Source organism: Bufo gargarizans, chromosome 11 (genome assembly GCF_014858855.1).
Source record: "Bufo gargarizans isolate SCDJY-AF-19 chromosome 11, ASM1485885v1, whole genome shotgun sequence".
NCBI classification, from domain to species: domain Eukaryota; kingdom Metazoa; phylum Chordata; class Amphibia; order Anura; family Bufonidae; genus Bufo; species Bufo gargarizans.
Genome location: NC_058090.1, coordinates 10,556,455 through 10,578,707, shown reverse-complemented (window position 1 = coordinate 10,578,707; position 22,253 = coordinate 10,556,455). Strand labels below are relative to the sequence as shown.

The 22,253-nt window shown below is 47.6% G+C and overlaps 1 protein-coding gene across 1 annotated transcript; it reads left to right on the top strand.

Moving 5' to 3' along the window:
* The first annotated feature begins 10,286 nt into the window (after positions 1–10,286).
* On the top strand, positions 10,287–21,944 carry FBXO33 (F-box protein 33). Its single transcript, XM_044272017.1, has 4 exons — positions 10,287–11,052; positions 14,213–14,323; positions 14,668–15,353; positions 20,695–21,944. Exons 1-4 carry the CDS (start codon positions 10,634–10,636, stop codon positions 20,964–20,966), a joined length of 1,488 nt encoding a protein of 495 aa, XP_044127952.1. The 5' UTR covers positions 10,287–10,633; the 3' UTR covers positions 20,967–21,944.
* The last annotated feature ends 309 nt before the right edge of the window (positions 21,945–22,253 follow it).

Sequence of the window (22,253 nt, the reverse complement as noted above, 5' to 3'; positions counted from 1 at the left end):
CCAGATTTTGCTTCTTATAGTTTAGGGGGAATATAATTATATTGTGGTCACTATTACCTAGTGTTTCTCGAACGGTAACATTTCCAACAAGCTCTGCATCATCAGAGATTACCAGATCCAACAGAGCATCGCCCCAAGTGGGAGCTTCTACAAACTGGCCCATAAAGTGGTGCTGCAGAAGGTTAAGGAATCTTCTCCCCTTTGCGGTTGAGGCAGAACCATGACCCCAGTCAATGTCTGGGAAGTTAAAATCTCCAATTATAACCACTGTACCAGCCTGTGCCGCTGCTCTATTTGATTATACAGTTGAACTCATATCTCCTCTGGGATGTTAGGGGGTCTATAGAATACACCAAGTATTATTTTTTTCAGTGTTTATATCCCTTTGTAATTCCACCTATAAGGTTTCCACATCCTCACCATCCGCACCCACAATTGCCTCTTTCACACTTGTCTTCAGATCACTCCTCACATACAGGCTCACACCACTGCCTTCTCTATTGACCCGGTCTTTCCTTAATAGTGTAAAACCCTGAATATTAACAGCCCAGTCATGTGAAGAGTCCAACCGTGTCTCAGCCACGCCAACTACATCTATGTGTTCTTCTAGTACCATAGGCTCCAGCTCCCCCATTTTTGCTTACTAGACTTTTGGCATTTGTGAAAATACATTTAAAATTACTATTTAATTTCTCACATTCAGTTCCCGTAAAGTGAAGGTCTGTGATTTTTTGGCTTCCTTGGTTGATGCTGTTTGTATGTAAGAGGTCCATGTTACCAGCAGCTCCATTTCTCAGCCGTGTACAGATCTGCCCAGTCACCTCCCTACTTTCCTCACTAACCCCAGCCCCCAATAAATCCCTATTGTCACCTCCTATATGCCACTCTCTATCTACACTGTCTACCCCCCCATCCTCCCAGATCCTAGTTTAAAAGCTCCTCCAGCCGTCTAACCATTCATTCCCCCAGAGCAGCTGCACCCTCCCCATTAAGGTGCAGCCCGTCCCTACTGTAGAGCCTGTAGCCTACAGAGAAGTCCCTAATCTCCCACTGTCTCTCTAGTGACGCTACCCTGGAGGCCCTGACTTTGTCATTGGTACCAATGTGGACCATGACCGACGGGTCTTCCCCAGCCCCACCAGCAATTTGTCTATCCAATTCGTAATATGCCGAACTCGGGCACCTGGAAGACAACACACTGTTTGGCATTCATGGTCTCGGCGACAGATGGCCCTGTATGTTCATCTAATAATAGAGTTCCCTACCACTCTCCTAGTTGCAAGGGTCAATGTCCTGCTGCAGTGTTGCTGGCCCTAATATCAGCCAAACAGCCTCCTTGGCACTTTCCATCTACCCATTCTTGTAACATTAACGAAACTTCTGATCCCACATTCCTGATCTTGCCCCCCTCCACCAACCTCCATTTCACTGACCCCAGCCAGTTGTCACAAATACAGGGGATGGGAGGGACACAGAACTAGGCATCAAGGCTAGGGAGAGGAAAAAGGTCACCTCCTAGGAAGCCCCTAAAACCTGGCCCTGACTCCTGTCAGTATGTATAGACCCTGAAGGTGGGAAAATACATACGCCGGAACCTAGACCCTAGGAGCCCTGAAATTCCCTAGGTACTGGCAGGGAATGAGACTCTTGGTTCCTTCCCGGGTGAACAAACCAGCGTCTCCCTGAGGCCTAATAACAACAAGCACAAGGGAAAACCAAATACAAAGAGCAGTACAACTTATCTTATAGAAAATGGATGAGCAGGAACACAGGTAAGGTCCACACACCAACTCTTCCAAATCCAAGCAAAGAATATCAACCGCATGGTATGAAGTGTGAGACCAAACTAAATAGGGAATGCAGTAATGACCATGGGCTGCACCTGACAAGAGGTGTGGTCATTACCAAGCCACAACAATTAGAATCAAGAGACTGTCAGTTAACCTCACGTGCAGTCAGTCTCTCCGATCTTCTAACCTCTGTCACAGAAGGTACCGTGACACCAGTACCTGCACAGTGAGGTCTAAACCTCTCTCCAGGTTTGCAATGCCCCTAAGTATTGCAAGCTGCGCATTTAGATCCAAGATCAGGGCTTCCAAATTTGCAACATGCTTGCATCTAGTGCAAATGTATTCACCCTCAAATGGCTCTTCGAGGCACGCATACATTGCACAGGACACACATTTAGTAGCATTGTCCGTGGAGCACGTTTAAATAGGGATGAACAGTAAAGAAAGAAAACAGTAAGGCCTCATGCACACGGACGTTCCGTGCATCGGGGACCGCAATTTGCAGTCTCCAATGCACGGGCAACATCTGTGCGGCGGCCAGGACAGATCGAGACCCATTCAACTTGAATGGGTCCATGATCTGTCCACACTGTAAAAAAATAGAACATGTTCTATTTTTTTTGCGGTGCGGAGGCACGGGGAGAAACACCACTGAAGCACTACGTAGTGCTTCCGTGGGCTTCCGATCCGTGCTTCCGTTCCGCACCGCATCTCCTTGATTGCGGACCCATTTAAGTGATGCGGGGTGCACACGGCCAGTGCCCGTGTATTGTGGACTCGCTGTATGCGGGCCGCAATACGGCCACGGCCGGGCAATGGCCATGTGCATGAGGCCTAAATCTCAGTTTAGATTTAGACCCCTGTCTGCTGTAATTGGAGAACTTCCTAGAATCAAGCAATGTACAAGGGAACGCTATCAAACCTTAGTTTTTTGCTCCTCGTCTTAAACCCTGGTTCTTTAACTCCACTTATTCACAAGCCCACTTAGTCAACCAAGGCCAGCAAAGGTAAATGTGAATAAGCCTCTGGGTCCAGATGGATTACAGCCAAGAGTTCTTGGAGAGCTCAGTTCAGTTATTGATGTGCCTTTGTTTATAATTTTTTAAGATTCTCTAGGTACTCGTACAGTGATGAGTGATTGGCGCAAGGCAAATGCTGTGTCCATATAAAAAAAAAGGATCTACTGTAGGTCCTCCACAGGTAATTATAGAACAGTTAGCCTAACTTCTGTTGTGGTAAAAAATATTTGAGGGATCCTTAAGGGACTATATACAGGAGTATGGGACTGTTAATATTATAAGTGATAAGCAACATGGGTTTACCAAGGACAGAAGCTGTCAGACTAACCTGGTCTGGTCTTATGAGGAGGTGAGTAGAAGCCTGGACAGAGGGGCGGCTGTGGATATAGAGTTCCTGGATTTTGCAACAGCTTTTGATCCTGTCCCTCATAGAAGTTTAATAGGTAAAGTAAGGTCTATAGGCTTGGAAAGTATAGTTTGTAATTGGATTGAAAACTGGCTGAAGGACCGTGTCCAGAGAGTGGTGGTCAATGATTCCTATTCAGAATGGTCCCGGGTTAAAAGTGGTGACCCCAAGTTTCAGTGCTGGGTCCTCTATTATTTAATTTATTTATTAATGATATAGATGACAGGATTATTAGCACCATTTCTATTTTTGCAGATGACACTAAACTGTAGAACTGTACAGTCTATGGAAGATGTCCACAAACTACAAGCTGACTTGAACACTCTGAGTGATTGGGCATCAACTTGGCAAATGAGGTTCAATGTGGACAAATGTAAAGTTCTGCATCTTGGTAGTAATAATCTCTGTGCTTTATATATCCTAGGGGATGTAGCGCTGGGAGAGTCACGTATAGGGAAGGATTTGGGTGTCCTTGTGGATGGTAGATTAAATAACAGCACACAATGTCAATGTCACGACGGGGAGTGGCGAAAACCCCCCACCGTACAATGTCAGAGATATATAAGTTAGCAACTAAGCCTGGATGCTGGGATCAGGGAGCTGGTCACCTCCTAAAGCATCCCTAAATCTGGCCCTAGTCTCCTCTCTGTATGAGCCGACCCTGATGGTGGGAGGGCCCATACGCCGGAACCTCAGAACCCTGAAATCCCTGAATTACCCTGAGGAAAGGAGAAAGAGACAAGAGATCAACTGGTTCATCCAGGACACGGATGAACCAGAGTCTCCCACAGGCTTAGCAACAAGGAACAACACCAAGGAAATTACAGGTAAGTAACCAGTGGCCAGAGACAACAGAACCAAGAACAACAGTAAATCTGGTCACTAACCTGCAGCAGCTGCTGGAAGACACCAAAGAAGAAGACAGCTGAAGTAACCTGGAACCCAAACAGACACGCTGCCATCCAAACACCTTCCGGATGCAGTCCATACTGACACACAGGAACCAGGACTCCAGCAACTGCACATCCTAGGAAAATGGTTCACCCCTCAGGGAAACCAACCCCCTTTCGGAGGGACAACACACACAGAGAAACATATTGCACTCATGCAGGGACAAACACCAACAACATCCCAGACATGTAACAACAAACAAGACGTACAACAAACCCTGAACATAAACCCACACCAAACATACATGTGAGGTTGGGTACATAGAGGATACAAGGGAGACAAAGGAATGGCATTGCTAAGAGACCTTAATGTCCACCAAGGTGGCCCTCAATGACTGTGCAGATGGAATAGCCACAGAATGGAGTATAGCTTCCAGCCGACAGCAAGGCTAGAGCACAACTAACCTCCAAGCTATAATCAAAGGCTAAATAGCTAGAAGAGACCACACCCTGATCTAACCAAGTCAAGATATAAACCCCACGCACATCACACAGCAGGGAGACACAACTTAAAGGGGAAGTACACGTGCAAACCGCAAACTACACGTTGCCACAAGCAATGAGTCTGCACGGCAACCGCGTAACGGTCAAACAACAATATGACCGTGACAGTCAATCAGCTGCTTCTATGGCCACCAGGATATTTTCATGCATTAAACGAGGCATGGACTCGCAGGGCAGGGATGTAATATCACCACTTTACAAAGCGTTGGTGCGGCCTCATCTGGAATACGCAGTCCAGTTCTGGCACCAGTCCATAGAAAGGATGCACTACAGCTGGAAAGAGTACAGAGGAGAGCGACTAAACTGATAAGGGCCATGGAGGGTCTTAGTTATGAAGAAATATTAAAATAAATAAATGTATTTAGTCTTGAGAAGAGACGTCTAAGGGGGGACATGATTAACCTATACAAATATATAAATGGGCCATAAAAAAAATATGTTGTTCCATGTAAAATGCCCTCAAAAGACAAGGGGGCGCTGCCTCCGACTGGAGAAGAAAAAGTTCAGTCTCCAGAAGAGTCAAAGCTTCTTTACTGTAAGAACGGTGAATCTGTGGAATAGACTCCTCAGGACGTGGTCACAGCAGGAACAGTGGACAGTTCTAAAAAGGGTTTAGATGAATTCTTAGAAGTAAATTAAGTTAATCCTTATGAAAACGTGTAGAAATCTGAGTCTCACTTCCTTCTGGGATTCGCGTCCCCACCTATCACTTGGTTGAACTTGATGGACTTATGTGTTTTTTTAACCGTATTAAGAATAGCATGGAACAGTAGTACTATCGCTTGCCATTTCTAGTGCTTATATTGCGTCCACGTGCATCTAATACCCCACACTAGTAATAATGTGCAGTATTAGAGGTACGTGGCCCAAACAAGAGCACTAGTAATAGTGTGGGGTATTAGAGGCATGTGGCCAGAACAGGAGCAGCATGGCATGGCCAGTGCATAGGGCGTGGTGCAGAGGAGTAATTCTGAAGAGGGTGGGGGTAGTGAATGGAGAAGGGTTTGATCAGGGGATGAGATAGGCTAAACTAAAAAGATGTGTTTTAAGGGAGTGCCTAAAACTGTAGATGTGAATTAAGCTAATTTCTTAGGGTAGGGCATTCCAGAGAACTGGTGCAGCTCAGGAGAGGTCTTGGAGATGAGGGGGAGGAGTGAGGATTATGGTGGATGTTAGTCATAAGCCATTAGCTGAATGGAAGGCACGAGTAGGGTGGTAGACAGAAACAAGGGAGGAGATGTAGGGGGGTGCTGCATTGTGGAGAGCTTTATGCGTGAGAATGAGGACTTTAGGGATTTTTTTAGGTGTATGAGAGGGCAAGAGATTGCATATAGGGGGCAAAGGAAAGATCAGTGTCAAACATAACAGAGACAGCAGTCGTGCTGCCTAGGCGTGATGATGGTGCCACACACTGAGAGAGAGACATCAGGTTCAGGTAGGTTAGTAGATGGAGAAAACACCAGTAGTTCAGTGTTTGAAAGATTAAGGTAGAGAGAGGACATGATGTTAGACAGCTACAGTATGGGGTGATATCACGGGAAAAAGTATATAGTTGGGTGTCATCAGCATAGAGATGATACTGAAAACAGTCTAAGGCTGTGTAGAGAGAAATAAGGAGAGGACCTAGGACTGAACCCTGAGGAACCCTAACCGCAAAAGGGAGAGGAGGGGAGGTAGAGCCAGCAAATGACACACAGAGAGCGGCCAGAGAGACAGAAAGAAAACCAAGTTAGACCTTAAGGTTAATAGATTGAAGCATGGTGAGGAGGAGATGGTAGTCTCCAGTGTCAAATGCTGCAGTAAGATCAAGGAGAATTAGTAGAGAGTAGTCACTTTTGCATTTAGGAGAATTAGTGGAAAGTAGTCACCATCGCATTTACCTGTCAGTAGGTCGTTGGTCACTTTGGTGAGGGCAGTTTCTGTAGAATGTAGAGAGCGGAAACCAGATTGTAATGGATCAAGGAGAGAGTTAATGGAGAGATAACAGGTGAGGCAAGAGTACATCAGACGCTACAGGAGTTTAGAGGTGAAGGGGAGATTAGAGACAGGTCTGTAGGTATCTGCGCAGGATAGGTCAAGAGAAGGTTTTTTTAATAAAGGGGTTATATCAGAGTGTTTGAAAGCAGAGGGGAAGATGCCAGAAGAGAGAAAGAGGTTGAAGATTTTGGTGAGGTGAATGGTGACAGCCGGAGGGAGAGACTGAAGGGCAGAGTTATAAGTTGTCAGCATGAATTCATAATGGAATAAGTGTTGTGGTGTGCAGGTTTTTCTCCATAGCCATTCGGCACTGCTGGAGTATTGCTGGAGGAAGCGAGTTTGAGGTGTAAGCCTGGGTTGCTTTCATCTCTGTTTGGAGGTTCTGAGTGTAGGGGGCGCTACTTCATCCAGGGTGCTTCTGAGGTTATCATTATAATGTTTGGAAGCAAGATCAGGACAGGAGAGAGAAGAGATTGGAGACAATGATGACTGTTGGGTGTCTGTAGGATTCTTAGTGTCAATAGCATGTAGTGTTCTGAATGTGTACTAAATGGAAGTGTGCTGAGATGCAGGAGGAGTTGTGACAGTGAAGGAGAGAAGGTTGTGGTCAGAGCGCAGGAGAGGAGAGTTAGTAAAGTCAGGAAACAGGAAGAGCCAGAAGAAGACCGGGTCAAGTGTGTTACCGTCTTTATGCATCTGAGAGTTAGAAAGTTGTGAGAGGCAGAATAGTGAGTGCAGCTCTGGAGTATAATACAGGATGAAACTCAGGATCAGTACAGGATAAGTAATGTAATGTATGTACACAGTGACTGCACCAGCAGAATAGTGAGTGCAGCTCTGGAGTATAATACAGGATGTAACTCAGGATCAGTACAGGATAAGTAATGTAATGTATGTACACAGTGACTGCACCAGCAGAATAGTGAGTGCAGCTCTGGAGTATAATACAGGATGTAACTCAGGATCAGTACAGGATAAGTAATGTATGTACACAGTGACTGTACCAGCAGAATAGTGAGTGCAGCTCTGGAGTATAATACAGGATGTAACTCAGGATCAGTACAGGATAAGTAATGTAATGTATGTACACAGTGACTGCACTAGCAGAATAGTGAGTGCAGCTCTGGAGTATAATACAGGATGTAACTCAGGATCAGTACAGGATAAGTAATGTAATGTATGTACACAGTGACTCCACCAGCAGAATAGTGAGTGCAGCTCTGGAGTATAATACAGGATGTAACTCAGGATCAGTACAGGATAAGTAATGTAATGTATGTACACAGTGACTGCACCAGCAGAATAGTGAGTGCAGCTCTGGAGTATAATACAGGATGTAACTCAGGATCAGTACAGGATAAGTAATGTAATGTATGTACACAGTGACTCCACCAGCAGAATAGTGAGTGCAACTCTGAAGTATAATACAGGATGTAACTCAGGATCAGTACAGGATAAGTAATGTAATGTATGTACACAGTGACTGCACCAGCAGAATAGTGAGTGCAGCTCTGGAGTATAATACAGGATGTAACTCAGGATCAGTACAGGATAAGTAATGTAATGTATGTACACAGTGACTCCACCAGCAGAATAGTGAGTGCAGCTCTGGAGTATAATACAGGATGTAACTCAGGATCAGTACAGGATAAGTAATGCATACCTCCCAACCGTCCCGAATCCAGGGGGAAAGTCCCGGATTTCAGTGGCTGTGCAGCTGTTCTGTTACGGGGAGGTATAGCCCGCTTTTTGGTAGCTGTCTGCCATAGGAAGCAGAGATAGCTGCCTGTAATGATGAAGCAGAGAGCTGTCCGTCGGGTCCCTGCTCCATCATTCCTCCCCCTTGCCGTTGTTCCACACTGCAGGTCTGGGCCGGGGGCTCAGTGTATCCTGCTGCTGAGGAAAAAGGTGACTATGTGGAGTTTTTTTTTTTTACTGCCTGTAGAGGGGACACTATATTGGGCATATTACTATGAGGGGGCGCATATCTGGGCATATTACTATAAGGGGGCGCATATTGGGCATATTACTATGAGGGGGCACATATCTGGGCATATTACTATGAGGGGGCGCACATCTGGGCATATTACTATGAGGGGGCGCATATCTGGCCATATTACAATGAGGGGCACATATCTGCGCATATTACTATGAGGGGGCACATATATGCCCATATTACTATGAGGGGCACATATCTGGCCATATTACTATGAGGGGGCACATATCTGGCCATATTACTATGAGGGGGCACATATCTGGCCATATTACTATGAGGGGGTACATATCTGGTCATATTGCTAAGAGGGGGCACATATCTGGGCATATTACTATGAGGGGGGGCATATCTGGGCATATTACTATGAGGGGGCACATATCTGGGCATATTACTATGAGGGGGCACATATCTGGGCATATTACTACGAGGGGGCGCATATCTGGGCATATTACTATGAGGGGGCGCATATTACTATGAGGGGGCGCATATCTGGGCATATTACTATGAGGGGGCACATATCTGGCCATATTACTATGAGGGGCGCATATTGCTATGAGGGGGCACATATCTGGGCATATTACTATGAGGGGGCGCATATCTGGGCATATTACTATGAGGGGGCGCATATCTGGGCATATTACTATGAGGGGGCGCATATCTGGGCATATTACTATGAGGGGGCGCATATCTGGGCATATTACTATGAGGGGGCACATATCTGGGCATATTACTATGAGGGGGCACATATCTGGGCATATTACTATGAGGGGGCACATATCTGGGCATATTACTATGAGGGGGCACATATCTGGGCATATTACTATGAGGGGGCACATATCTGGGCATATTACTGTGAGGGGGCACTTAGGGAGCCGGATGGGATTAGGGGCTTAGTTATGTTTTGGGCGGAGTTAGAGGCGTGGCCTAGTGGGGAAAGAATGTGTGCGCTGCACATAGTGTCGCTCTTCCTTCTTTTCAAAAGTTGGGAGGTATGGTAATATAATGTATGTGCACAGTGACTCATCTTTTTATGTAGCTGGAAAATGTTCAAACACAGCAAGCAGAGTTCTTGAAATGTTGAAGGAATTAAACATAAATCATATGAAAAGTTGAATACGTTTGATCAGATTTTTATTTGGTATATGAAATGAAGAATGTTATAAAAGGACGATTTTTTTTTTTTGCAAAATTCATAAAATATTTACAATTATCATTGAAAATCGATTCTAGTTGTCGCAGATTTCAGGCTGTGACGTCACCGCAGTGGCACGCGTCAAAACAACCGCAACATCCTCCGGACCGTACCATAAAAACGTAGGGAAGGGCCGCCGTCACACCCCCTTCAGCTACCTTATTACTTTCCCTTCCAGCCTCTAACACACTCAAAATACATAACTACGAACCCCTGTTATTCCTGCGGGGTGGTACAATCTAAAAAACGCACTATCCTTGGTCAAACTGGAAGATACTATTTCTCAGGAAGGGTAAATATCATAGCAAAAAAAACGAGAAGCAGCGCCCGATTTTTAGTCTTTGTTTTTTTTCTTATTTTCTCAGAAAAAACGGTTTTACAATACTAACGGACAACTTATGCCAGTGACATATGACAGAAGGGGTAACCTTTTCTCTGTCCCCTATTAGACATGAAGAGTGGTACGACCTGTATACGCAGTTGCTCGCTGTGAGATATACCATCTCAGTGCAGAGGGGGGGGTTCTGTCGGTGAGGAATGACACGGGTGGCACGACGTCCCTGTCCTCTCAGTACAGTCGTTCTCCTTCGTTGTTTTCAGGCAGTTTCCGCTTAATAATTATAAATAAATGAGAGAACGGACTGATGTCAGGTCACCTCCCCCCCGGCCTCGGTGCAGGTGGTAGATTCCGCAGCGCAGTGTGAGCTGGGCCCGCCTTCTCTGTCATCTCTGCTTGCTGTTCCCCGGGGTCCGGAGCGGACACTCGGCCACAGGCGGCGCTCGCTTCCCGGACACTTCCATGGCTCTGTGCGGGGATGTGGGAGCCTCGTCCCTCCCCAGCGAGCTGGTCGTGCATATTTTCTCGTTCCTCCCGGCCGCAGACCGGCTGAGGGCCTCGACGGCTTGCTCTCACTGGCGGGAGTGTCTCTTCTATCCGGCGCTGTGGCCGGAGCTGCGCCTGAGCCTTCAGGCTTCCCTGGCGGAGAGGCCGCGCCTGGAATTCCTCATGCGGAAATGTGGTTGCTTTGTCCGGGAGCTGCGGGTGGAATTTGCGGCGGAGAATTACCTGTCCGGCTCTGCCGAGCCCAGCGGCGCCTCTCCCCCCTCCTGCTCCACACAGGACGACGGGGACTCGCAGCCCTCCGGTAGGTGGCTGGAGGTGCTGAGGACCTACCTGGAGCTGGTGCTGTGTGTACTGAGCAGTATCCGGGGCAACAGGTGAGTGACCGCTCAGAGCCCCGCCCCCTGCCCCTCCAGATGTGCACTGTACAGGGACCTCCCCCCACACTGTGTGACCTCTCCCCCCATCCCTCTAATCTAGGGACCTCCCCCAGACTGTGACCCCCCCCCTTCCCCCTAATCTAGGGACCTCCCCCAGGCTGTGACCCCCCCCCATCCCCCTAATCTAGGGACCTCCCCCAGGCTGTGACCCCCCCCCCATCCCCCTAATCTAGGGACCTCCCCCAGACTGTGACCCCCCCCATCCCCCTAATCTAGGGACCTCCCCAGACTGTGTGACCGACCCCCTCCCCCCTAATCTAGGGACCTCCCCCAGACTGTGACCCCCCCCTCCCCCCTAATCTAGGGACCTCCCCAGACTGTGACCCCCCCCCCCCGAACCCCCTAATCTAGGGACCTCCCCCATCCCTCTAATCTAGGGACCTCCCCCAGGCTGTGACCCCTCCCCCAGGCTGTGACCCCCCCATCTCCCCTAATCTAGGGACCTCCCCCAGGCTGTGACCCCCCCATCCCCCCTAATCTAGGGACCTCCCCCAGACTGTGTGACCGACCCCCTCCCCCTAATCTAGGGACCTCCCCCAGACTGTGTGACTGACCCCCTCCCCCCTAATCTAGGGACCTCCCCCAGACTGTGTGACTGACCCCCTCCCCCCTAATCTAGGGACCTCCCCCAGACTGTGTGACCGACCCCCTCCCCCCTAATCTAGGGACCTCCCCCAGACTGTGTGACCACCCCCATCCCCCTAATCTAGGGACCTCCCCCTAATCTAGGAACCTCCCCCAGACTGTGTGACCCCACCCCCCCTAATATAAGGACTCCCCCTCCCCCCCCCTAATATAGTGACCCCCCTCCCTCTAATATAGTGACCTCCCCCCAATATAGGGACCTCCCCCACACTGTGTGTGACCCCCACCTCCCTCCCTCTAATATAGTGACCTCCCCCAGACTGTGTGACCTCCCCCCCCTTCCCCTAATACAGTGACCTCCCCCAGACTCTGTGACCTCCCCCCCAATATAGTGACCTCCCCCAGACTGTGTGACCTCCCCCCCTAATATAGTGACCTCCCCCAGACTGTGTGACCTCCCCCCCCTCCCCCTAATATAGTGACCTCCCCCACACTGTGTGTGACCTCCCTCCCCCTAATATAGTGACCTCCCCCAGACTGTGTGACCTCCCCCCCCTCCCCCTAATATAGGGACCTCCCCCAGACTGTGTGACCTCCCCCCCTCCCCCTAATATAGTGACCTCCCCCAGACTGTGTGACCTCCCCCCCCCCTTCCCCTAATACAGTGACCTCCCCCAGACTCTGTGACCTCCCCCCCTAATATAGTGACCTCCCCCAGACTGTGTGACCTCCTCCCCTCCCCCTAATATAGTGACCCCCCCTTACACTGTGTGTGACCCCCCTCCCCCTAATATAGGGACCTCCCCCAGACTGTGTGTGACCCCCCCCCTCCCCCTAATATAGGGACCTCCCCCAGACTGTACATAACACCCCACATTATTATCAGTGCTCCCCTCCAAATATCTACAGAGCAGATTTGTCCCCTCTTATTATCGCTGCCCCGGTCCCTACTTACCAAAGAGACCCCATTCCTCTTCTTTATCCGTCCTATCCCCTCTAGCACTGTACCCCCCCCCCCTATATACAGAGCCCCCCTATACTTACTGTGCAGCCCCTCTATTTACTGTACACTATATCTATACAGACATGTTTTACGGAAACGCAATGCACACTGAATAATTTCAGGTTTTTTTTTCAAGCCCCATTGAAGTGAATGGTTCCGTGTATAGATGGGTAAAAAAACGGAATGGAAACAGAAAAAAAATACGTTCCTGCGCATGAGCCCTTACTGATAGGACACGAGCGGACTGGCATTTTGGCAGAGATGGTGATACTTATAGATGTGACTGCGGGAAATGGGGCGCTATCGACGGAGCGGTCACTTGCCCTCTACCCCAGCACTGGTAGCTGCCCAACTTGCTCTCCAGCTGTTGCAAAACTACAAGTCCCAGCATGCCCAGACATTGTTTTGCAGCACATGAAGAGTGACAAAAATGGGTCATATCTATAAGGAGGCTCCTGCAGATCGGGGGACAGCGAGTATGACAAGGCGCCAGGAATACGGCAGAAGCTGGACGTTCCCGTAAGCTGCCGGGTCCCATTGATGCCGGATTACGGGAACTTCACTCTCCTGGTTTGCAGCGCGATGGATCCGTTTCACGTTTTCTTGCCGGTTCAGTTCTAGTCTATGTGAGGCGATCCATCCGCGTCTCCATAGCAGCAGCCAAGGACGCAGAGCCGCGTTTCATCACCTTCGTCCCTTGTGAACCTGCACGTTTGTGGTAGCCGCCCAGAGAATCCTGCGAGTCTCTACGGATTCGCCCTACGTACGAGCAGGCACATAATGCCGGGCACGACCTCGCTGGAGGCACCTCAAACAGCTGATGGTGGGGGTGACCGGAGTCTGACCGCCGCCAATCTCATACTGATGACCTATCCTGAGGGTAGGTCATCAATGTGTAAACCCTGGAGGGGTAGAGCCAGGGGCGGACCGGCCATAGAACCTACATGGTGGGCCGATACCCAGGGGGTCACCCCGGGTACATAATGATCTGATGCTCTCTGTTGGAGCCCACCTGGCTGGCGTCCGCAGGTTCCTCCTGAATTCAACTGTACCGCCATCCTCAGGATGATGATACAGTTGAATACTACAGCAGGGGTGGCAGTATCGTGCTGCACTGTGGTATTTGGTTCTGCTGGGGCAGGTATTTTGTCCTGCACTATGGTATTTCTGGCCCCACCTTCTGTCAGTTTGGACCCTGGGGTCACTTTTGTTTTGTTTTTTGCCAGGACCTCTTTAAGTTCCCAGTCCACCCCTGGGTAGAGAGCTATGACTGAAATCGATGCCTATGGTCACGGTTCCGTCAGGAATCGCCTAGAAAGTAGGTTTCCTGTATATAGAGTAGGTCACTAGTACCCTGCCAGGACCTTCCTCCTCTCCATAGAACGTACAGGGGGCTCACACCACCCAGTAGGAAGCAAAAGGGCCACGAAGGGCGGTTGTGAGCTTTGATGGAGACCCCAAAACTCTCACTCCCATCATCTGATCTTTACTTGGTTTCCTCCTTTACAGGAATCTTCAGAAGCTGAGCCTCTTTGGTGACATCAGTATTTTGCAACAGAACGGCACCATAACAAGTACCTACCTAAATAAAGTGGACCCGGGCGGCAAAAAGATGCAAAAGTAAGTCGAGCAATGTGGCCTTCGCTTTGTCTAATCAGAAACCATGTCCTAAGACTTCCCATAATCCTCTACAACGGGGGTCAGAAACCCTCTGGTGCGCTAGTGGTTGTGAAACTACAACTCCCAGCATGCACAGTTGCTCAGCTGTTCTCAGAACTCCCATAAAATTTAATGGAGCATGCTGGGAGTTGTAGCTTCACAACAGCTGGAGCACCAAAGGTTGCTGACCACCTCCTCATTCTACTGCATGGGGTTGGTAGTGTTTCGACTACAACTCTCAGCATGGCAGAGTCATTTCTCCGGAAGTCTTGTGCCGCAGAACTTATAGAAGTTTCTATCTGCAGGATCCAGCAGCTGTTCGAGGAGATCCTGGCAAACAGTCGGCAGCTGAGGTGGCTCTCCTGTGGATTTATGCTGGAGATCGTGACGCCTACCTCTCTGGCGTCCTTGTCTAATCCAGTGGCCAATACCATCGAGCACCTGAGCTTACTGGACAACCACACGTCGGTCAACACCACCCTGTTGACGGCCATTGAGCTGGAACGCTTCGTCAACCTGCGCTCCCTGGCTCTGGACTTCTGCGACTTCACGGCGGAAATGACGCGAGTGTTGGCGAACAATAACCACGTGCCTTTGCATCGACTCTCTCTCCTGGTCCACAACACTTCCCTAAAGAGTAAAACCCTGGACAAGATGCCAGAGGACGAGGACTGGAGAGCCTTGACCCGAAACAGCGGCAACCTCCGAGTCTACATGATGGCGTTTGACGTGAAGAGCGACGACATGTTACGAATACTTAAGCCCAGCATACCGCTGGAGAGGATTCACTTTGACAGCTACATCACGTGCGTGTCCGGGGCGGTGGTGGACCTCATCTCCAGGCAATACGACACATTCCTCACGCACTTCATCCTCATGAACGACGTCAACGACATGTCTGGGTTTCCCGATCTCAGTGACAATAGGAACGAAGACCCTCTGGTTCTCTTGGCTTGGAGGTGCATGAGGCTGTCCCTGCTGGCTATCCACGGTAAGGAGGGTTATGGGTGCTCTGATTGTGTGCACTGAAAGTAAAGAGATCATACGTGCTGTGTGCAAGAAATTCTTAAAGGGCTTGTCCTGTTCAGCAAAGCCACTTTCATACACCCTGTTCTGAGCTGGTGGTCCTCTGTTCATGGTCCTCATCTCTTGTCCAGCTACAAAGGGTACCTGACATGTCCTTCATAACATAACTGACCCTTTGATAATGTACAGGCACCACATAATACTTAAAGGGATTCCTCAAGCTATAGATATTGGTGACCTTTCCTCCAAATAGGTCATCAATATCAGATCAGTGGGGGTCTGTCACCTGGAACCCCTGCTGATCAGCTGTTTAGGGCTGCCACTGTGCCGGTGGCTATACAGTTTATAGAGCTGAAGGCAGGCAGCGCCACACAGTGTAGTGGCTGTGTCGGGGTACTGCAGCTCAAGTGAATGGGTCGACTGCAATGTCTCTACAAAGTAGACGGCGTTCAGGTAAACATTGGAGAGGACACAGAACTTGCATGACTGTTGGGAGTCGGACCCCTGCCGATTTGATATAAATGAACTGTCCTGAGAATAGGTCATCCATATCATGAAACCGAACAACCCCTATAACCCTATTGGTACGGCGATGGGTAAACATGGCCATGGATGGTGGGTTTCCACTGTTTCAAAAAGCAGATGCCATGATTAAGTGTGATTACGGCATCTAAAAGCTGGGCTTTTTACCGGCATCCTCTGCGGCCAATGAGAATGCCAGTAATTAAATTCAATACCCAGGGTCTCTCTGAAGAGACCGAGGGTATTGGAGCTGCAATTCTTATTTTGGCCAGCACGTGGCAGGCCAACATCAGAAATGTGCAATTCTGCCATCGTGGATCTTTATGAAACATGATGTTACAGAATAAAAAAATAAAAATTTGTGAGTCTGTAGCCTCAAACACGAGTTACAAAACCATAAAGTATTAAAAAAAATTAAATCGCCCCCTCTTCCTTAGAATAAAGAAATAAATACATAAATAACAACAAAATATAAACATCATGGGCATCAGTGTCCAAAACGTCCGTACTATTAAAATGTATGGCGTAATGGAAAAAGGGTCAAAGTGCCTCTCTTACCCAATTTTTTTATTTTTTATAAAATGTGATAAAAAAAAAATTCGTAGCAATAAAAACTACAGGTCGCCCCCACACAGCTCAGTAGGTATAACTATTATGGGGGTCAGAATATGGATGACATCTTTTTTCAAAGTTGTAATTTATTTTTGCACTATTTAGACATAAAAACCTATACATATGTGGTATCTTTGTAATCGCACTGACCCAGAGAATGGTGCGCACAGGTCAATTTTGCCGCAAAGGTAATGTGTAGGAACAAAACCCGTAAAACGGTGGAGTGATTGCGTTTTCTTTTCCAATCCAGCCCATTTGGAATGTGTTTTCCCGCTTCCCACTACATGCTATGCAATATTAAATGGTGGCATTAGAAAGTACAACTTGTTTATCAGAAAATAAAAAAAGGTTTTGCTACGGGAAGATGGAGAAGAAAAATAAAAACAAAAAAAACCTCCGGCATCCAAGGGCAGACCCAAGCCACTCTGTGCACCCTTTCTCCTCCTGTTTCTTCTGCCAACCCTTCCGTCTCCTTGACTTTCTACATAGTCATTTCACCTGACCCTGTTGGTAAAAAAAAAAATTGTAGAGTAGCACAAAATATCTATAGGGGCTGCTATAAGTGCTGTATACACTGCTCACAAAAAGTTAGGGATGTTTGGATTTCGAGTGAAATTTATAGAAAACATTCCAGCTCCAGTGATATTATATCGTGAAAGTCGGACATTTAAGTAGAAGCAGTAATGGTGATTTCCTCATCTCAAACAATTTATTGCCACAAAAGCTGACACCAGTGCTGGGTATACCGCCACAAAATGTCAGTGTCTCAATAATTTGTCATGTGGCCTTGAGCATCAATTCCAGCTTGACAACGACGTCTCGGCTGTTCACAGGTCGACTCCTTGTCTGCTGAGGCATGGCATCCCACTCTTCTTGAAGGACGGCCCTCAGGTCATTGAGGTTCTGGGGTACAGAGTTACAAACCTCTACACCAGGGATGTCAAACTCGTGGCCCTCCAGCTGTTCCAAAACTACAACTCCCATCATGCCTGGGCATACTGCAGCTATCAGGGAATGCTGGGAGTTGTAGTTTTGCAACATCTGGAGGGCCATGAGTTTGACATCCATGCTCTACACCGTGACTCAGCTGATCCCATAGGTTTTCAATGAGATTCAGGTCTGGAAAAAGTGCAGGCCACTCCATTTGAGGTCCCCCAGCCTCCAGCAGCTGTTCCCTAATGATGTGACCTTGATGAGCTGGAGCATTGTCCTCCATGAAGATGAAATTAGGCCTGTGCTGTTCATGCAGAGGCTCGATGACTGGATTAAGTAGTATGGGCTTGTCACTGCACCATTCACAAAGTGTAGGGCAGTTCTGTATTGACTGGACACAACTGTCCACACTAACACCACCACCACCAGAGGCTCGTCTGGTGACAACAGTGGCTGATGCATAGCGCTCTCCTTGAAGTCTCCAACTTCGTTGGCGGCCATCACTTCTGCTCAGCGTGCATAGACTGTCATCAGTGAACAGCACTGGTCCCTCGTCCAACGTGGATGCTCCCTGGCCCATGTAAGACCATTACGCCTGTGCCTGGTGGTGTGGTCAGGTATCCTTGCAGGTCATCTAGCATGCAGACCACTGCTGATGTAAATGGTTTTGAATGGTCTGATGTGCCTCTCACCTCCCATGTGCCTGGAGTTGCATGGCATTCATCATCAAAGTATAAGGTCCCCATAAAGGGGTTATCTGGGAAATTATAGTGATTGACCTATCCTCTGGATAGGTCATCATTATCAGATCAGTCCCAGCACTCCTGCCGATCAGCGCCGCCGCACAGCCGGCTCCCTGCATCTCTCCATAGCACAGCGCCGTACATTGTATAGTGGTTGTGCTTGATATTGCAGCTCAGCCCCATTCACGTCTGTGGCGCTGAGCTGCTCCTACATAGGCCATGTGACCGATGTACGGTGAAGTCACATGGCCTAGAAAGAGGCGCATCGCTCACAAAGTGGCCGGCCTCATCTAACAGCTCATAGGTCATCAATATTAATTAAGGGAAAACCCCCTTTGTCGCAGTGTGAGACCCCTTATTGCCTCCAGTTTGAATGCTCATCCACCCCACGTTCCCCCGATGAACAGGTCTGCTCTGTTCTTTGCTGTGACTGTTCATGGCTCAGTTCATGACGTCACTGCATCGTGTCTTCTGCTCCGAACCATCGGAGGCAGGGGAACTGTGAAGCAGAGCGGACGGGCTGACTCCAGTCTACTGTATGTGTGTCCTGAGGACATGCAGGGTCTGGACAGCGGCTAGCCTCCTTCCTGGTTCAGACTGCAATCTGACAGTTGGAAGTTTCTATCCGGGGCATCTGCTGGAAGCTCGGGGCGTCTCTGGTGGATGGATTGTGATGTCCTCATATCTCTGGCATCGCTCAGATTTTTTTATTTTTTTATTTTTTTTAATCTGGATTTGCCTGTGGAAAAATCTGCACCGTGTAACGTGGCAGCAAAACGGAAGAGATGTTAACAAATAATGTTGTCCACACAGTGCAAAAAAGTCTGTGTAGACTTTTAATTCTTAGCGTGTACGTTATTTATTTTTATTTTATTGCTAATTTCTATTGCAAGGACAGGGTGCTGTTTGTTTGCCGTTGTCCAATCTGACTTGCGGATGATGGGGGGGGGGGGGGGGTCCTTAGCAGAGGGGACCCTCCTCAATAACAACCGTAAGCTCTAATGAAAAGGGGCTCTCAACATTGTAAACTTCAACTTCTGCAAATTTCAATATTCTTTCAATGACTCGTCTTCAAGATCTCTGCCTGCTGTCAGTGAATGGGAATATTGTTCGCTCTCAGAAGCTGAAAACTTGGTTTTATGACGTTGCAGTGTGCGACATTCGTGTTGCTGTCGCGTGCTGCGTGGCAAGACCGTTCATGTTTCACCATACTGCGCTACGTAGCGGCTTAAAACCAAAACAAAAAAAACTTAGGCTATGGACATCTTTGAGGCAGTTTTTGTTTGACTGCATTTTACCAAATTTTGGCTAAAAATCATATTTTCAATTGGCCTTTATTAAAAAAATATTGAGCCGCTCTGTCACAAAGGGGTTAACTGGTTTTCTAGCTGTGTGACTGGTTACTTTCACTTTGTGACTGTAATCTAATAAAGCTTATCTGTAAACTGCTGAGGTCTTAAATGCTTATATAAGCCACGTTATCGGTAAGACAAGAACTGAGCTATAATGTCAGAGAGCAGAGATATGGAGCCCGTCAGCTCCCCAACTGAAGGAAAAGAGAGAGACGCCAAAGGCTGCTACTAAAGACCAAATGAAGAAAATGAGTACAGCGCAATAAAAAAAATGTCCCCAAAGGTGTCCTTAGCCTTTAAAGGCTATGGAAATCTTCAGGCATTTTTTTTTTTTTTTTTTTTTTAATGATTGCATTTTACTCATTTTGGGCTACAAATCCTTTTTCCACTTGGTCGTTATTACAGTGTTCAGGTATTTTTGAGATTACAGTTTAAAAATCAGTCTGTTTGCAGACAATCATTCCTGAGTTTGGTCAGCTGACGGCTCATGTGAATCCTTTTGCCCATCTCCTGGCCTTATAAACACTCGTTTAGTCTTATTAATTTGATAAGGGTTTAGCTATAATGAGTGTTTATAAGGTCAGGAGATCAGAGATGAGGCTTTACATAAGCCATCAGTTGATGGGACTAAGAAGTGATACTCTGTAGACTATTATTATTTTTTTTTAACCCTTATATCTCAAAGTTGGCTTAAAATATTTAATAAAGACCAACTGAAAAATGCTTTTAGCCCAAAATGAGTACAATGCCGTCTTAAATTTTTTTGCCTCTAAGGTATCCATAGCTTTTAATGCTCAGCAGGTTCAATGTTTTTCTGTGTGATTATTGGCCGCGCTGTTAATCATCACGTTATAAAAATCATAAATTGGCCATGCAGCATGCTTCTGCAACATTTGAACCCAGCCTTACAAAAAAACACCAGGAGTAGTCCCCCACCCCTATAAAATAGAAGAAAAAAACCATCCGGGTACTTCTGCTTCCTGCACACGTGGCCGGTATCGAACAAGTGTATGACGGGCGTATTTACGTGCCCGTATTGCGGATGAGTGTCAGATTGGCGACTGACCCGGACTTGCCTGTAAAATATGATATATATCTATTCCACCCACTCTCCAGTAATACTCTCATCATCTCCCTCCTACAGGTTACACAGTCTGGGCCCACAACCTGATAGCAATCGCCCGTCTCCGAGGTCCAGACCTGAAAGTCCTGGAAGTGACCGAAGAAAGCATAGACTTTGACCAAAGCGAGCTGGCCGACCAAGACGTGGACCCGGTGCACAACCTCATAGAGCAGGTGTCCATCGGGCTGGCCCGGCCCTGGCGCGCTGTCATGGACATCGAATTGCTCAGCGTATTCACCGAGCCGGCTCGCCACTTTTACCGAGAGATGCAAAACTTCAGCGAAGGCATTTAAACTTTTTTTTTTTATTTTTTTTTTTTTTTTATATCCAGATTTTTTTTATTTTATTTTATTTTTGCTTCCGCCCCCCCCCCCCCTCCCCACCTTTTCCTTGTGGTTACAATATGCAAGTAGGGTCTTTATCATGTTCCCTCAGTAGAGTGAGTTAACCCCTTTGTGCTGTGTTTAATCAGTATTAGCGCTATGTAAAAAAAAAAAAAAAAAAAAAATTGTCCGTGTGTATCTACTCTATCAGACTAAGGAACGGGTGACCGGGTCTGGGTTCAGAAGCTGAAAGCGACGCCGTTCAGGCTCTTCATGGTTAAAAGTGATTCTCCTGGACACTGGAGCTCGGCAGGTCATGGGCGGACAGTAGAGAATCTCCTTTCCTGCGCAGTTAGCAAAGAACGAGAGCACTTACGGCAGAAACTTCTTGTGCAGAACAAAAACCTTCTTGATCTTCTTCTTTTTTTGTTGTTTGTTTTGTTTTTACTTTTATTTTTTTTAATTTTTTTTGCTTTACCCCTTCTACATAGATGTTTTTTGATTTGCATGAACTCCACTGTGGGGCTTGTGTCTGGAAAAGGATAACTGGCGAAATTGCACTTGCCCCTTCCAGGTCAAACAAAACTTAGGGGGGATAAGTGCCCTTTAAAGGGGTCGTCCAAGACTTTGCTATTGCTGGGCTATCCTCAGATCGGTGAGGGTCTGGCTCCCGGCCGATCATAGACTCTGCGGCAGGGGTCAGCAACCTCCGGTACTCCAGGTGTTCTGAAACTACAACTCCCAGAGTGCTCCCTTCACTTCTAGGGAAGTTAGAAGAACAGCCTGCTGGGAGTTGTAGCTTCACAACAGCTGGCGTGCCGATCCCTGCTCTACAGCGAGTGCAGCGGCATCTTCCTGGACCAGTGATGTCACCTTCATCGGTCACATGGCTGATATTGATTACCTGGTCAGCAATATTATATGCGTTTTTCTGTATTTTCATGTAGGCGGGGGGGGGGGGGGGGGCTTCTTTTTTCCTTTTTTTTTTTTTTTTTAAGATAATTTAATAATCTATGCCAGCGATTCTCTATCGGATGTGCGGTAATCGTGTTGTTGAGTAGTTTAGAGTATATATTAGCAGTATATATTGTGCTTGGTAAGGGTTATCTCAGCATGCCTTATTACAGGTTAATTGAAGTGTTTAGTCCTTTCCTATGTAAGACCAGGGGGTAGGTGGTGACTTTAGGCAGGCTGTTTCGGCTGCAGCTAGGTCACATGATGCTTTTATCCCCTTTTGGGTCATGCAATATTATAATT